This window comes from Microcebus murinus, chromosome 9, assembly GCF_040939455.1.
Source record: "Microcebus murinus isolate Inina chromosome 9, M.murinus_Inina_mat1.0, whole genome shotgun sequence".
NCBI lineage: Eukaryota > Metazoa > Chordata > Mammalia > Primates > Cheirogaleidae > Microcebus > Microcebus murinus.
Genome location: NC_134112.1, coordinates 46,768,224 through 46,785,797, shown reverse-complemented (window position 1 = coordinate 46,785,797; position 17,574 = coordinate 46,768,224). Strand labels below are relative to the sequence as shown.

Below are 17,574 nucleotides of genomic sequence, written 5' to 3'. Positions count from 1 at the left end.
TATAAAACTCTAGTCTTTACTTTTATACTTTATCAGAAACCCAAATCTAATCATATTACTGCTAGATAATAGAAAGGTATATTTCTACCTTGACTGGTCTGTTACTTACCCTGGTCATCATCATTAGCTAAAAATATTTATTGAATTACCAACCTATGCATAGCACCAAACTCTCAAGTCAGGGATCAAGAAACTATTGTCCACACCTATTTTTGAAAATAACATTTTATTGGAATACAACCACACCCTCTCATGCCATTTTTTTTATGTATTGTCTGTATCTGTTTTTGGGTTATGATAGCAGAATTGAGTAGTTGTGACAGAGACTGAATGACCTGTAAAATTCAAAATATTTACTATATGGCCCTTTGCAAAAAATTTTACTGACCCCTGTAGTAGGTGCTTGGATATCGTGATTAATGAAAGAAAAACCATATTACTACTTTCATGACTAAATGAAACTAAGCAAGTAAAATAGCAACAAAGTCATGAGCAATAGATTATATCCATATGCTTTGAGGTAAATTTTCCAAACATTTAAAAGACAAATTCCTAATTTTTAAAGTTTTACATTTTTATTATTCACCAGTTGGTTCCTAACTCCACCTCATTACCCCACCATGAGAAATAAGGCTTGAGCTTTACCAAAGTGAGAAGGGAGTTAATGAATGCACTTGAGCTTAATCGTTTGCAAATAAATGATATGTAGATTAATGTGAACCTACTTTGCTACAAAGTAAGAATATTAAAGTAATAAAGGAGCTTTCTCTTCTGAGTCAGTGTGGGGTTTCTTGAGAAAATTAAGCACTGATACCCTAAGGCAACCACTGTATACATCCTATATATCTTGAATGGTACTACTTATATATCATCCTTGGGAAAATTGAGAAAAATTATCACATACTATCAATCATTCTGATCATACTATGAATCATATACTATGAATCATCTGTGGTTCATGTTAGGAATCCTGATTGAGAAAGGCTGATTGAGAAGGTTAGTGGGAGAAGCTACAAACAAAGAAAACAAATTAGTATTAATACAATGTCTAGGAGATAAAATAAAAGGATAGCATTTGCTGAAATCAGAAAAATAACATTTCGAAGGGAAGAGAAAAACCTGTGATTGGCATTGTTTTCTTAAGCTCTGTGGTTTCTGTGGTATAACCTTTACTAGTTTTCACTGTAATTTAGCTTTTACTTGTATTCTTCCCCATTCTCTTTGTGTGCTGCAAGTAATGATATCGATATGACTGAAGGTAAGGAAACTAATGGAGAAAACTACCAGTATGGGCCAAACTCTAAAACCTACATATGTATATAGGTTTAGTTGATCTAAACTGTAAATTTCCAGACCAACATTCAGAGAAACATATCAGCTTACTCTTTCTCACACCCCAAAATCAAGCTGGTTTTATGTTCAAGATCAATTGGAGGCTGGGCGTGGTGGCTCATGCCTGTAATCTTAACACTCTGGAGGCTGAGGCAGACAGATTGTTTGAGCTTAGGAGTTAGAGACCAGCCTGAGCAAGAGTGAGACCCCATCTCTACCAAAAATAGAAAAAATTAGCCAAGCATGGTGGTGCATGCCTATAGTCCCAGCTACTCGGTAGGCTGAGGCAGGAGGATCACTTGAACCCAGGAGTTTGAGGTTGCCATGAGCTAGTCTGATGCCACAGCACTCTAGCTGGGGCAACAGAGTGAGACTCTGTCTCACAAAAAAAGATCAATTATCAATTGGAGACTGTATACCAAGATCACAGGCCCAATTTGAATTTTACCCCAGTTCAGGGATCTGTGAATGGACACATGGACAAAGGTCATATTTACTAATTATTTATTCTTTCTTCTGTTCATAAGTGTAGTAGAGAATTTAACAGATAGAATCATCATTTTCTGGACATAGCATCTGAGGGGAAGAGAATAAGATAACTTAAATAAAAATAGGTTTTAATGAAGGATAAAACTCAGATTCAAGTTCTTCAACTTAATTTGGTTACCTTTCATTTTTGATATTTATTAAGCTATAGGATTGTGATAAACACACACATATATTTTCTCAGATTTTTACATTGCCTACTTCACCTCTCTAGGTACTAATTTACAATCCCTGTTTTTTTCATTCTTAGCTGTCCTTAATCATATAGTATAAGAGCTTTAACTATAATAAGGAATTCTAATTAGAAATGGTCATGTGTTCTGCTGCCTTTATCTCTTCAATAAGAAGCAAAATCTGCTCATGCAAGAGAGATCTTTACAAAATAAAGGCATGTGATTCGGGTTTTGCTTCTTTTTTTCTTCAAAAAGCTCAGTAATAATTCTCTAAAGATGATTACGAAAACCACAACAAATCAAAATAATTTCTTTTTAAGAACTACAAGTAACAGCATTGGTTGAGCCGTGCCCAAGAGATGTCTGCCTGCATATAACTGAATATATTCTTTGTTGGGAGAAAAGTAGTAGTAATTGGCATTTTCCTTCTCACCACAGGATAACCCTTTATGTTGTAACTTGTTCATCAACAAGTTCTGTGCCCCTTGTAACTGAACCTAGAATGCTTCCTCCCCCTAGCATTTATAATTGCAATTTGTCCAATCCAGGTAAAATTATTTCCAGATGTATTTAAAAGTTAGATGGAGGCCGGGCATGGTGGCTCACGCCTGTAATCCTAGCACTCTGGGAGGCCGAGGCGGGCAGATTGCTCGAGGTCAGGAGTTCGAAACCAGCCTGAGCAAGAGTGAGACCCTATCTTTACTATAAATAGAAAGAAATTAATTGACCAACTAATATATATAGAAAAAAATTAGCCGGACATGGTGGCACATGCCTGTAGTCCCAGCTACTCAGGAGGCTGAAGCAGTAGGATCGCTTGAGCCCAGGAGTTTGAGGTTGCTGTGAGCTAGGCTGACACCACAGCACTCACTCTAGCCCGGGCAACAAAGTGAGACTCTGTCTCAAAAAAAAAAAAAAAAAAACTTAGATGGACTGTGACTTGAACCATGACCTTTTCCCTTGTTTTTTTGTTTTGTTTTGTTTTAAGTAGAATATGTTTGTTTTTGTATTAAGTAGAATATGCTCCAACATAACTTCTCTGCCCTCTAAACTGACACAAAGTCTGTCTTCTCTGGGACAACCTTTCAAAGATTAGTTGTCAAAAATACTTTTTGGGCCACTAAAATCCTGATCTGTCAAGAGAATAGTTCAAATTTAACCTGGTAGAGTGGTCATTTTTTGCCTCTCTTACTTCAGAATATCCTCAGGTGTATTTTAATCCCCAGTGTCTCTGTTGGAAACTAAGAAACTTAATTGAAATTCCTCTTTTAAATCAATATAAAGTCAAACATTTTAGAGTTATTCACTGAAATTGGCTGGCAGGTATATTCTAAATAATAATATAAGGTTTTTAGTATATCACCCAGCAGTGGAACATTTACTTATTGAAACTATGCGAAGAAGCCTTTTAAAATACTGTCACCACCACTCAGAAGCAAATTTAAATCTCAGTAGGAAGGTTTGAATTGTGATGCACAAGTTGAGAAACCACAGTGTTGAGTTTTTAGTCCACTTAGATTTCCAGTGGATCAGAGTACAATGTATAGATTTATCAAATATTTGGGGGAAAGTCTGAAAGTGAATGTCCTTGCATTAAAGTTGTCATCAACTCATTCTGTTTTCTCTGTATCTACAGTAACGATTTTGATTAACACCTATTCCCTTGTTAGGATCATGAGTCTTAATTGAGTTAAAAGCAATAGTTCCATGCTTCTTCTCCCTTTCCATAAAATCCACAGGCAAAGAGCCTCTCTGTAAGAGTCCTCTGGGTAAAATAGATGAAATAATCCTTATTTGTGGACCAAGAGTTTTATCTTGTCCTCTCTTGCAAAATCAGTCTTAAACTCTTAGCTTAATAGCTCTAGTTAAAGGAAAAAAGATTTTTCCATATTGACAATATCTAGCTATTTATGTATCAGAATTTTGCCAACTAATAGGAAAGTCACTAGCTCTTCACAGGCCCAGAAATAAAAACATGATGCTATTTATTTAGCAGTTCACTCGTAGGACCTTGTTTAAATGTCATGTATGCTCTATACAGAGTAACATACCCACCTAAATAAATACTCATTGAGAATTCAATTCATCAAATTTCAGTGGAGTACAGATTGATATAAATCTGGGAGATACAGGGTCTGCCTTTGAGACTTAGCTCTGCCACTAAACTAGCTATATAGTTTGGTGATAAACAAGAATCCTCTTTTATAATAATATGGTAATAAAATAGAAGCCTTCTTATCTGATATGGTCAGCATCAACATGAAGACTCCTAGTTCCAGAGCCAAACTGTTTAGCTTCAAATTTTAATTCATTTACTCACTACCTGTATGACCTTTGGCAGGTCACTGAACCTCTCTGTGCATATAAAATAGGCATAGATAGTACCAATTTCAAAGAGTTGTTATGAGAATTAAATGTCAGGACATGTAAGATATTTAGAACAATGCCTTGTATACTCAAAAATGTTAGCTAAAGGGGAGAATCATAACATTGAGGATTTCTATTTAAGTCACTCGGGATTGCTCATTAAATAAAGTTCTAAAATGGCATTGAACTGAAATTGCCAACCTCTTTATAGGAATTTCTTCCATTGAGTAATGAAGCTTGAAACTTTAGTGGAAGGTTTTTCCTTTTCCAAAACCCTTTGGAGTCACTGTGTATTCCTGCCAACAGTTGTATGTATTGACATTTTCAAGGAAAGAGCCATTCCTTGATCTGTTGATATTAGATTAACCATCCAGTCATATTAGAACTAGGTTGAGGACTTCAGATTAGATATTGTTTTCTTTGTAATCTTTTACCAAGACACTTTTTTTTCCTGAATAAACCTACCTTATTGATATTTCTAGCTAAGATTCAGTTGGCTGTGTCCTGAGATTTCCCTCCCTATATACTTGTTTTACTGACATTTTGAGATACAGTTTCAGCGACAGATACCAGGTCCTTTAAAATACTTGTCACCATTAATTGGTTAAAACTTTCCTCAAGAATTTAGCATTCCAGTGCCTTCACTACTTTTCTCAGAATAACCTCTCTTCCCTACATATAATCCAGATTGTCATTCACCTATTATGTGCAGTGGCATTGTTATTTCTGTACTTTGGATAAGTCTAAGCTTATTTTCCCAGATGCCTTAGTTTTCAAAGATATTTGATGGTATTAAATGGCAACCTCTCTAATTTACAGTCCTTGCTGTAGCTTCTCCTTTATTTATAAGCTACTTCTTTTTATACCCTCTCTTAGTATTGCATTGAAGCTAGTAGAAACTGTGCAAACCTGTTAAAACACCATGAAGTAATGCTATTGATAGGACTAGGAACTAAAAAAGCATCAGGTCTGTGTCCTCCTGTGAGGTTCTGGAAAGAAAACCTGTTGCTGTTGAATGCAACACAGCCTCAAAGAGCCAAACACAATGATAAGCAAGTATGACCTTTTGAAGAAATGGCTTTTTTTTTCAGACTCTATTTGAAAACTTTGGGGTTTTTTCCCCATGATTTTGTTTTTTGGCGGGGTGGGGGGTGGGGGTCAGAAAATGTTCTGACAGCAGAACCAGTATGCTAGTGTTGATTTTGCTTGGAAAAGGATATTGAACATGTTCTTTAATCTCCAGTGTAAAAAAATCTTAAACTTAATGGAAATAATTTATTTTATTGATTGCATTTGTTTTAGATACTGCAGGTATCTAAAAGATATTTTGTACCTCAAGACTTTTTTTCAGCTTTATTGAGATATAAATGACAAACAGGCTTTTTAGTTTTAAAGAGTCGTGAGAGATGTAGATTCTGCATTCCCATATGTATTCTCAAGCACCATATGGAAACACTGTTCCTAGATCTGTGGCATATTTCTTATTCTAGATTATGCTAGTATGTGTGCCAAATTAAATTTAACAGTTATCACAAATATCCCTTACATTTCTGGAAAGCAGTATTGATTTTAATGATTTTAATGAATCTAATATATCAGGGGACTTCAGAAAGTTCATGGAAAACTAGAATTAACAGATAAAAATAAGAAATATATAAACTTTAAAGATTTTTTTAAGATTAAGAAACAAAAAGAAGTCAGAAGGACCCAAATCAGGACTGTTAAGTTGATGCCTAATGATTTCTCATTGAAACTCTCACAAAATTGGACTTATTTGATGAGCGGAATGAGCACAAACATTGTCATGGTAGAGAAGTTCTGTCTGATAAAGCTTTCTTGGGTGTTTTTCTGCTAAAGCTTTAGCTAACATTCTCAAAACATTCCCATAATAAGCAAATGGTATTGTTCTTTTGCCCTCCAAAAAGTCAACAAGCAAAATGCCTGAACATCTTAAAAAACTGTTGTTGCAGTGACCTTTGCTCTTAATGGGTCCACTTACCACTTTCACCTTTTGATAACCATTGTTTTAATTGTGCTTTATCTTCAGGATTGTACTGGTAAAGCCATGTTTCATCTCCTGTTACAATTCTTTGAAGAAATGCTTCAGGATCTTGATCCCATTTGTATAAAATTTCCATTGAAAGCTTTGCTCTTATCTGTAGCTGATCTGGGCACAAGGTTTCAGCACCCATTGATGGAAAGTTTGCTCAATTCAGTTTTTCAGTCAGACTTGTGTAAGTGGAACCAGTTGAGATGTGTATGGTGTTGGCTAATATTTCTGCTGTTAGTAGTTGGTCCTCTTAGGGCATGGACCAAGATGAATTTTTCCTCACAAATTGATGTGGATGATCTTCCTGCTGCAGGCTATATCTTTAACATCATCTTGTCCTTCTTAAAATGAGTTATCCATTTGTAAATTGCTAATTCTTTGGGGCATTGTCCCTATAAACTTTTTGTAAAGCATCAGTGATTTCACCATTCTTCCACCCCAGCTTCATCATTAATTTGATATTCTTGCTTCAATTTTAGCAGAATTCATGTTGCTCTGATAGGGGCTCTTTTCAAACTGATATCTTATCTTCTTTGTGTGCAAACTGATCCTGTTCAGACATATTAATATTTTAACAAGTTGGTATGAGTTTATTTTGGTGTAAAAAATTTTGAAATCCATGCATAGTTTTTTAATAATGCACATTTTCCATAAACATTTTGAAGACCACTTGTATCTACTTCCCTTTTTTCAATTTTTTATTTTTTTTTAGAAATGGAACCCTGCTATGTTGCCCAGCCTGGAGTGCAGTGGCTATTCACAGGCACAATCATAGCATACCACAGCGCCAAATTCCTGGGCTCTAGTGATCCTCCCACCTTAGCCTCCAGAGTAGCTGAGACTACACGCATGTGCCACCATGTCCAGCTCACTTCCATTTTTAATCAATCCAGTATATGAAATATGAAATATTTCATTAAATATGAAATGTCCACTTTTGAATCAAAAGTGTCATTTATTACATCTCAAACAACAAGCAGTACAAGTAATCAAAGTATGTGCCTAATCTATTAACACATTTTTGCTATCTTAACGGTAGCTTGTTTATGCTACCAGCAAGGAAGCCTAGAGAGCAAGTGGCAATGAAATTGTAAAAGGCTCTTTCCACAGCTTGTTGAGAATTGAGTATTTCTCCTTGCAAGAAGTGGTCCAAAGCCTGGAAGAAGTGGTGGTAGTAGGTGCAAGGTCTGGTGAATATAGTGGATGACAGAGTGTTTACAAGTCTATGGTTTGTAGTTAGGGTCCAGCATTGTTTGTGCATCTTGTGGTCAAGCATTGTCTTGCAAGAGGATTGGCAGTCTGTATTCACCAGTCTCAGATAATTAATCACAAGGATCCTCATCATTTCATCCAATTGGTTGCAGTAGACATCCACTGTAATCAATTGACCCGGTTTCATGAAGCTATAGTGGATAATACCAGCAATGGCCAACCAAACAGATATCATTCGCTTTTCTGGATGAATATTCTGTTTTGGACTGTGTTTCAGCACTTCATCTTTATCCAACCATTGTGCAGAACACTTGCAATTATCACAAAGAATCCATTTTTTCATCACAAATAACAATACAGTATAGAAATGGTTTGCCTTTATATCATGACAGCAAAGAAAGGCAAGCTTTCAGACAGTTTCTCTTCTGACACTCATTTAATTCACGTGGTACCCATCTATCCAACTTCTTTACCTTGCCCATTTGTTTCAAATGGTCCAGTATTGTTGGAATAGTAACATCAAACCTTGCTGCTGATTCATGCACAGGTTGAGATGGATTCGCTTCCACTACAGCTGTCAGCTCATCATTATCCACCTTGGTCTCAGGTCACCCACGAGGCTCATTTTCAAGATTAAAATCACTAGAATGTAATTTCTCAAACCATACTGTGGGTTCAGTAGCCACATCCTTGCCAAACACTTTGTTGTTATTTCGAGCTGTCTGTGCTTTTGATATTTTGAACTGTCTGTGCTGCATTGGTTCCATGAAGGAACTCATATTCGAAAATACATGCATTTTTAACTTACCCATGGTTTCACAAAAATGGCTCTAAAAAAATTTGAAGGATAATCAGAAGGCAAAGAATGTTTGTTTGAAAGAATGAGCATGTCCCTTCATGATAAAAATAAAACAAGACGTGTCAAAGTGAAATGTCAGAGATATCAACTGTCAAACTTAGTACTTAAGGAAATCTGACATTTCATACTTAATAACCTAAATTTTTTTTTTTTAATGTCTAAGTTACCACTGAGCTGCTAGGAGCTCTATAAGACAACAATTATGGAAAAGATTTCCCAAATACCAAGTTAAGTGGTAAGTTAGGAATGTAAGGAAACTAAATTACCCTTTCAAGGTAATTGGTGCCCTTTTTTTTTAACCATTTAACTGTAAGTATGCAATTCAGTGGCATTAATTGCATTCACAGTGCAACTATCACCACTATTCATTTTCAGAACTTTTTTTTTTTTTTTTTGGAGACAGAGTCACGCTTTGTTGCCCAGGCTAGAGTGAGTGCCATGGCGTCAGCCTAGCTCACAGCAACCTCAAACTCCTGGGCTCAAGCAATCCTGCTGCCTCAGCCTCCCATGTAGCTGAGACTACAGGCATGCGCCACCATGCCCGGCTCATTTTTTCTATATATATTAGTTGGCCAATTAATTTCTATTTATAGTAGAGACACGGTCTCGCTCTTGCTCAGGCTGGTTTCAAACTCCTGACCTCAAGCAATCCGCCCGCCTCAGCCTCCCAGAGTGCTGGGATTACAGGCGTGAGCCACTGCGCCCGGCCTTCAGAACTTTTTCATGATCCAAAACAGAAACACCATAACCATTAAGCAGTAACTTCCCATTCTTTCCTCCCTCCAGCTGCTAGCTGGTACTTACAATTCTAGTTTATCTATGAATTAGTCTATTGTATATATTTAATGTAAGTAGAATCCAAAATGTTTTCAGGGTTCATCCATGTTGTAGCATGTGTCAGAATATCGTTCCTTTTTATGGCTGAATAATCTATTCGCCACAAAATTTGTTTATCCCTTCATTTGTTGATGGACTGTTGGGTGGTTTTCCGCTGTTTAACTATTATGAATAATGCTGTGTGAACATTAGTGAACAAGTTTGATTTCTTGTTTTCAATTCATTTAGGTATATACCTAAAAGTGGAATTTTTGAATCATATTGTAAATTCTGTTTAACTTTATGAGGAACCACCAAACTGTTTGTCATAGCAGCTACATCAGCATTTACATTTCTGTCAGCACTGCACAAAGATTCCAATCTTTGTACATCCTCACTGACACTTATTTTCTTTTTTTTATAATAATAGCTATCCTAATAAGTGTGAATTGGTACATTGAATTGGTACATTTCTTAATATAGAGAAGTATTACCTCTTAATTTGTAAGATTCTATCTGAGTCAGTTGGGTTTTTTTCTTAACAAACTTAACCTTTGCAAATAAGATCTTTATTTAAGTTAACAATGATAATGATGATGATGATGATAATGTCACCTGCAGATTGGGTTTTTCTCTCCCCAAAATGATGTATTTTTATTAACTGGAATATTTAACCTTTGTACTAAACAAGATAGCATCATACTGAATTAAAATGAGCAATTCATAAAGGATTTAGGCTCTTTTTAGTGTTTGACTTCTTATATAGCTACAGAAATAATATAAATTGAGTTCTAAATGATAAATTGATGTTTTTAATTATTTAAATCAAAATTTGCCAAATTCCAATTAAAAGAAATTGGGTTACCCTAGCTGTTACCTGCATATTGAGATGGGAAAGTAACTATAAGAATGGGACTTAAAACAGTGCATCTCAAACTTTGAAATGGAGAAGGGTAATGTGATAATTTTGGTAAAATGCAAATTCTAATCCATAAGTCTCATGGGCCTGCAAATCTAACACGTGCCTCAATAATGGCAATACTGCTAGTCAGGGAAACACACCTTGAATAGCAAGAATTTAAAACATTAGTGAGGCTAAAATCTAATTGATAAAAATGTTTTACAGCTCTTATGACCTGCAAAATTAAGTTATAAATATTAGGTAATTTATTTAGATCTTTTGAAATGTGTAAATGAATTTATCAGTACATTCATACTGATTTTTAAAAAAACACTGATGGTATCAAGCATTGGAATCACATTTTCATTTCCTCTATTAAAGTGTTTCATTTCTCATGTGCCTTAGATTGTTTAACTTTAAAATTGGACAAATGCTTTGTACTTATTTTTTTTACCTTAATGTTAATGGAGAATATTTTTAAATTGCCCGTTCCATGTTTTCTTCTTTAGGGAATGCCTTGGTGAAGCACATGAGCCTTGTGACTGCCAAACATGGAAAAATTGGCTACAGAAAATAACTGAAATGAAACCAGAAGAACGTAAGAGGAATTTTAGATAGCTATGCTACATATGTCCTAATAGCTTTCAAAAGATAATGTGGTCATTTTCTTATTTTAGTCTTCAATTAAGAGGTTTTCAAGTGTGTTAATGTTAGTGCTCCCATGTTTAACATCACCCCTCTAACCAACATCCTTTGGGAAAGCATAGAATTTTGGCAAGGAAGAATCATGGACAGGTTCCATATTTCTAAAAAATTTACTTTTCAGCCTAAGAAAAACAGAGTAAAAGGGGGTTTAACATTTAACTCTCACTCTGTAGCCCTTCTCTTTTATCCTAAGGCGGACCAATTTGCTATCAGTACTTTATGGGAAGTAGTGTAAGATCTGTAGTGAGAGGAAGCTTCTCTGAAAGCTTCCAAAGAAGAATAAAACAAGTTAATTTCTTATTATGTGATTCTGTAGATTTACTCATATTAAATACCATATTTGTAACTGTTGTCACTGAGACTTCTGTACCTACATTATCTCTATTGATCCTCACAGAAATGCTATGAAGTTAGTATTAGTAATCCCGTTTTATAGGAAACTAATGCGTAGGTTGGGTTGCATGACACAGGGCATTTGCCTGTTAAGAATGGGTTTTAGGCCGGGCGCTGTGGCTCACGCCTGTAATCCTAGCTCTTGGGAGGCCGAGGCGGGCGGATTGCTCAAGGTCAGGAGTTCAAAACCAGCCTGAGCAAGAGCGAGACCCCGTCTCTACTATAAATAGAAAGAAATCAATTGGCCAACTGATATATATATATAAAAAATTAGCCGGGCATGGTGGCACATGCCTGTAGTCCCAGCTACCAGGGAGGCTGAGGCAGAAGGATCGCTCGAGCCCAGGAGTTTGAGGTTGCTGTGAGCTAGGCTGACGCCACGGCACTCACTCTAGCCTGGGCAACAAAGCGAGACTCTGTCTCAAAAAAAAAAAAAAAAAAAAAAAAAAAAAAGAATGAGTTTGAACCTCTCAACAGATTCCTTTTTAAAGCCTTCCTAATATTATTTCCCACATTTAATAAATAAATGTGCCTGCCATAAAAATTTTCCATCTCCTGAAGTGTTTTGTGAATGTTTTCTTCCAAAATAATATAAATGAAATTAATTTGGTTCAGGTCGTTTTTAAAAATTTCATTTGATAATGAAGTTAGTTTGAGGTGTGGCAAATCAGGATCAAGAATTTACTCAGTGAATCTACACTTGTGAGCAAAATACATAATAAAGATGATGCCAACCTTCAAGAAATACAGAGACTAGAGGGAAGTAGATAAGTACAGAATCATATATTAACTATTATAGTTAAGTAAAGATGAGAGTACAGAAGCAAGGACAACTAATTTAGGTTAGAAGGAAAAGGGTTTTAGCATATCTGCAGAGGCCAAAATGTGATAGGTATCCCTGTCAGCAGCTGAAGCAACACTGAGAGAGACAGCCTGGCAGTCATGATACCTTGCAGGTTGTTTTGTATCGGAATTTACCATTGCCTGAGGGCTGGTCCTCAGCGTTTTAGATCCATGAGGTTCATTTTGTTCACTGACTCGGGGTTATTCTGACCATGAAGAAGAGATCACCATGTAAACCAGAATATTGTTTATTAGTTGATAATGAAGGAGATCCCATTCGCATGATGAGAAGGCTCACGTCCCTTAGTCAGGATCAAAGAGATCTTAGCATATTTTATAGTGAGGACTGATTAAACATTCCTGTCCTGTTCATGCATCATTCAGTCAACTAATTTTTTTTATTTTTTGAGTACCTGCTGTGTGCTAGGCTCTTCTCAAATATCTGTATGGATTGTGCTTGTTGCCCAGGTTCATTGTGTCTCTCCGTTGAATGCCAGACGTAGCCAGCCATTGTTCTTGATACCCACTCATTTTCCCTCCTTCTCCTGACATGTATGGGGGGTGTGTATGTGTGTATTCCATGCATAGATTAATACCATTACCTTGCAACACTTTTAGATGTGACCAAACAATTGGATTTTGCTTTCTTTTCCTGATTCTGGCAGCTAGAAACATCTATATTTCTATTAGGAATGGTTTGCCATTGACTACCAATCTACATTTTTTTATACATTTCTATAGAATTTAAGATTAAGTTCCATGGGAGAAATTTTCAAGAGATAAGACTAGAAAGGTAGGTATTGCCACATTGTGAGTGTTATTGCCAAATTTTTTGAATTTATCCTCTTAACAGAATAGGACATACAGTGCGTTATTTCAGTAGGGAATTATCCGTGGCATTATTACAGAGATTTTATCAAGATAACTGATGACTATGAAAATTAAATTGAAGAAGAGATAGACCAAACGTAGAGAGGTGAGTTTTTAGTTTGAGTCAGTAAATTATAATGCCATTAGGAAAACTTAGGAAATCCAGTTAAAGGAGTAGTTTTCAAGGGAAAATAATGAGTTTTGGTGTGGATATTTTGAACTTGAGGTAATTGCATGGCATACAGGTAGAGATGTCCAGTGGAATTTTAGAAGTACTCATCTGAAACTCAGAGCTGCTAAGAAACTTAGGAATAATTTGTTTTTAAATTGTGTCTTCATCATCACTTAATATTTATTGTGTTCTGCTGTATGTCAGAATACAGAAATAAGATACCATGTATGCTCTTGAAATTTTAGAGATAGACACAGATATTTACAAAACTAAGGGGAAAATGTTTTATAAATGTTGTGGGAGAACATTCTTGTGGTAAATTATGGGGAGGGGGAGGGACAAAGAAGGAGGAGGTCACTTATCTCTTCTGGGAGAGGGTTAGGAATCACATTATAAAAGAATTGATGCATAAGCCACATCTTGAAAGCTGATAGGTATTCTTCACATAGACTGGAATAGAAAAGGCATTCCAGGCACAGGGTGAATGAAGTAGCTCTGTGAAACAGCATGGCATATTCAAGGACTGCAAATAATTCAGTACAACCAGTGCAGTGGTGCAGGAAGGTACAGTGAGAGATGAGACTGCACAGGCAGGATTCCAAATGAGGTGCTGGGTACAAAGAGAAGGTCGTGTACAATGCCAGGAAGTCTAGGAATTTTGAGTAAGAGAGTGATAAATGAAGATGCTTACTTATAAAGATCATTCACACAGAAGTATGGGGTGATGAGTTGGAGACTATTGAGGCACCAAGTAAGAACACTATTTCTGAGACAACTTTAGAATGTCCAGGTGAGAGGATGAGAGCTTAAGACAAGAGTAATACAGATGGGAGCATGGGGGGGGGGGTGTATACAGGAAAGTTATGAGATATAATTTTATTGAGTTGTAAATCTTGTGTCTTACGAGTTGCCTAAAAGATTTCATATACCATAAGAAGTAATTAGTCCAGCTTGTTATTTAATTCTTGTATAGAAAATGGCTAGACGTGTCTGATTTGAGATATAAAGCAAGTATTTTTAAATTGGTGATTATTTTTAGTTATCCCTTAGCAGTTTAAACTTGGATCAGTCATTCCATACACACAGATAAGTTTTTGCTAGGGAAGGAGGAGAGTGATCTGGCTAATGAGAACAGATTATGGTTGGGACTGTGAAACAATGTCCTTGCACATGGTAGTAATGATCCTGATACTAAGAAGAGGAAAGACATGGAAGAGCTAGAAAATAGTATACATGGTATATACTTGGTTACTTCTGGTGGCCAGAGATAGGGAGATTACAAAATAAAGACTAAAGATGACCCTCAAAGGGTCCAAATGGAGATTTGATTCAGAAAGATGGAGAAACATTTGGAAATAGGATAAGAGGCAGAAAACTGAGGAGCGTTCTACCAGAGAAGGAACCAAAGCTAAGATTGCAGAGAAAGTCACAATTGCTAAGAAAAACCGAGTAATTTTCTCGCTGTACTCTGTGTCCTCCACACTGAAAGTTGGTGACCAGTAGGTTACTATTAATGGCCTCTTAAGTTTATGAAATTTAGGGTGAGGCTTAAAGTGAAGAATAATATTCCAGCTGACTATAATACTAAAGTAGAATACCATCATTAAATATACAAAAACGGGCTGGGCATGATGGCTTATGCCTTGTAATCCCAGCACTTCGGGAGGCTGAGGCAAGAATCACATGAAGCCAGGAATTTGAGACCTTGCCTGGGCGACATAGCAAGACCTTGTCTCTACGAAAAATAAAAAAATTAGCCTGGCATGGTTGGCCCATGCTTGTAGTCCCAGCTACTTGGGAGGGTGAGGCAACAGAATTGCTTGAGTCTGGGAGTTGAATGTTACAGTGAGTTGTGATCGCACCACTGCACAACAGACCAGTGAATAGCAAAACCCTGTCCCAAAACAAAACAAAAAACAGATATACAAAAGTGATATTCCAGAAAACAAAAGTATGATTAAGTGCTCTTTCAAGTTTACATATCAGTTCAGATCATAAGCATTTTTACTTTGCATTTTATGCAAAAAAAAAAATGGCATAAGCATTTTTAACCAAATTTGTGGATTTGTTAAATAGTTTTCCCCCTTATGCTTAGTTTTCCACAATCTGAATTAGGAAACTCAAAAGGAGTGACAAAATCTGATTAATGAGAAAAAGTGTTAGAAAATATGCTGAAATCAGTTCAAAGAATTAACTCCATATGAAGATTCAAATACTATTTTTTTAACTACTGAAATTGCCTCTATTGTATCTAATCAGAGCAAGAAGCAAGAATGATTATATTTCCTATAAAATACACATTTATAAAATTTTCAGACCAAGTTTTCATAGTCCATAATAAATGGTTGCTGAATGGAATTCAAATTGTCTGTTTACTGTAAAAATTCAGTCTTTAAGGCTGGGCAAGGTAGCTCACACCAGTAATCCTAGCACTCTGGGAGGCTGAGTGGGAGGATCCCTTGAGCTCAGGAGTTTGAGACCAGCCTGAGCAAGAGTGAGACCCCATCTCTACTAAAAATAGAAAAAATTTGCCGGGCGTGATGGCATATACCTGTAGTACCATCAACTTGGGAGGCTGAGGCAGGAGGATTGCTTGAGCTCAAGAGTTTCGGGTTGCTGTGAGCTAAGCTGAAGCCACAGCACCCTAGCACAGGCAACAAAATTTAAAAAATTAAAAATAAAAATTCACTCTTTAAAAGCAACTGTGTTTCCACTTGTATACATGTTTATAATACTAATAGATCTTAGATTTTGTTACTAATACTTTATTAAATGACATTAATATTTCTTCAAATGAGACATAAGTACACTATATTTTTAAGAAAAGATCAAAATATAATAGACATAAAAGAAGTGAAAGGAAGAGTTTCAAAGTCAATAGGAGTGAAAAAAACTCACCAGATAGATTGAAGGGAGATAACATATTACAGGTATTAAGAACAATATGTACAAAAGGACAGATGTATGGAAAAGCATGTTCAGAGAATTGGAAGTGAAGGCATTTTTTCTAGTGCAAGTTTTTATCATAGTAATAGTTGGTTATTTCCTGAATATGATTTACTTCATGCAGTCCACTAGAATGCAGTTAGGAGCTAGCATTCTCTCCAAGGGTGGGAGAAAAAAACTGTTATGTTGCAAGCCACACAGCTGCTTTGTTTTAATGACTTTGTGCTTTGTTTGTTATAACAATGGACAATAAAGGTTCAGAAGAATATATTAGAGCCTCTGAGCTAAAAATAATACTGATGCTGAAGGGAAGAGAAAGGCCACTACTTTCAAACAAATATTAGATGTTATTGATTAGGTTTTATAGCAATACTCTGTAAACAGTACTACCTCCACAGCTTGACCTTATTAGCCATAAGTATACTTAGTTCCTTCTGAAACTCCTGTCTTCCACCAAATTATCTGAGCATTCTCCCCACCAACTTCCTAATCAAATCATCTTCTACCGAGTGGGTTTAGAACTACAGTGAAGACTGATCAGTTCATTACTGCTATTGTTCCTCTTTGCTATGTGGAATTAAAAACCACTACTGTTCTGTTGTCGGTACAGACTTAAGTAGGTAGGCACTTGGGATTTCTTGCAGTAAGACAGCCCCACTCCTGTGCTTACAGGCTTCATCAAAGGGCTGCTCTGAGTGCTCAGCCTTTCCAATTTGTGTACAGAGCCACTTCCAAGGGATCAGTCAGCCCAAACCTTTGTCCCCTTCCCTCTGTAGGGGCTTATATCTGACACTTTGGTAACTTTTCCTTTTGAATGTCAAAACTCACAAGGTCTGATTTCTCTCATGCTTTGGACAGTAGGGCCACCCTTACTCCACCAACCTTTTGAAAGTGTCAAGGCTTTGATTAGATGGGCCACATCTGGTAATTCCTAACTGATTTTCTGGTGTCTCTTCCTGTAAAGAAAATATAGGGCTTCTCAGTGTACTTAGAGCTAGAAAAGAAAACAAAACCACTTTGATTACCAGCATTCTTGCAGGAAAAAAATCAATTTTAATTGGCATCTAGAACACTCTCCATCCCCTAACTCCCTCTACTGGGGGAAGGGACATGTAAAATGTAGACTTTTAAAAAACCATGACATTCCTTAAGATTATAGATTTCAAATTATAGTAGAATAAGATGAGTTTAAGAAGATGAAGAGTATAAGGTTGATTGGAAAGAGAGGGTGAGAGAAGCTTACCAAATGGGCAAGATCATGAAGGGCTTTATATTCTTTGCTAAAGTGATTTGATTTTATCTTATAGTCTGTTGTAGTCAGTGAGGAACAATTAAAAGATATTAAGCAGATTTCTATTTTAAAAAGATCACTGTATGGGCAGTATAGTT

At 36.2% G+C, this 17,574-nt stretch overlaps 1 protein-coding gene across 4 annotated transcripts in view; it reads left to right on the top strand.

Moving 5' to 3' along the window:
* ANKIB1 (ankyrin repeat and IBR domain containing 1) overlaps positions 1-17,574 on the top strand; it is a 137,754-nt gene that overhangs the window by 92,206 nt on the left and 27,974 nt on the right. For all 4 annotated transcript variants that reach the window (XM_012779615.3, XM_012779614.3, XM_012779616.2 and 1 more), the window contains one exon: positions 10,766-10,854. In XM_012779615.3, coding sequence (XP_012635069.1) covers positions 10,766-10,854 — 89 coding nt within the window. The remainder of the gene's footprint in view (positions 1-10,765; positions 10,855-17,574) is intronic.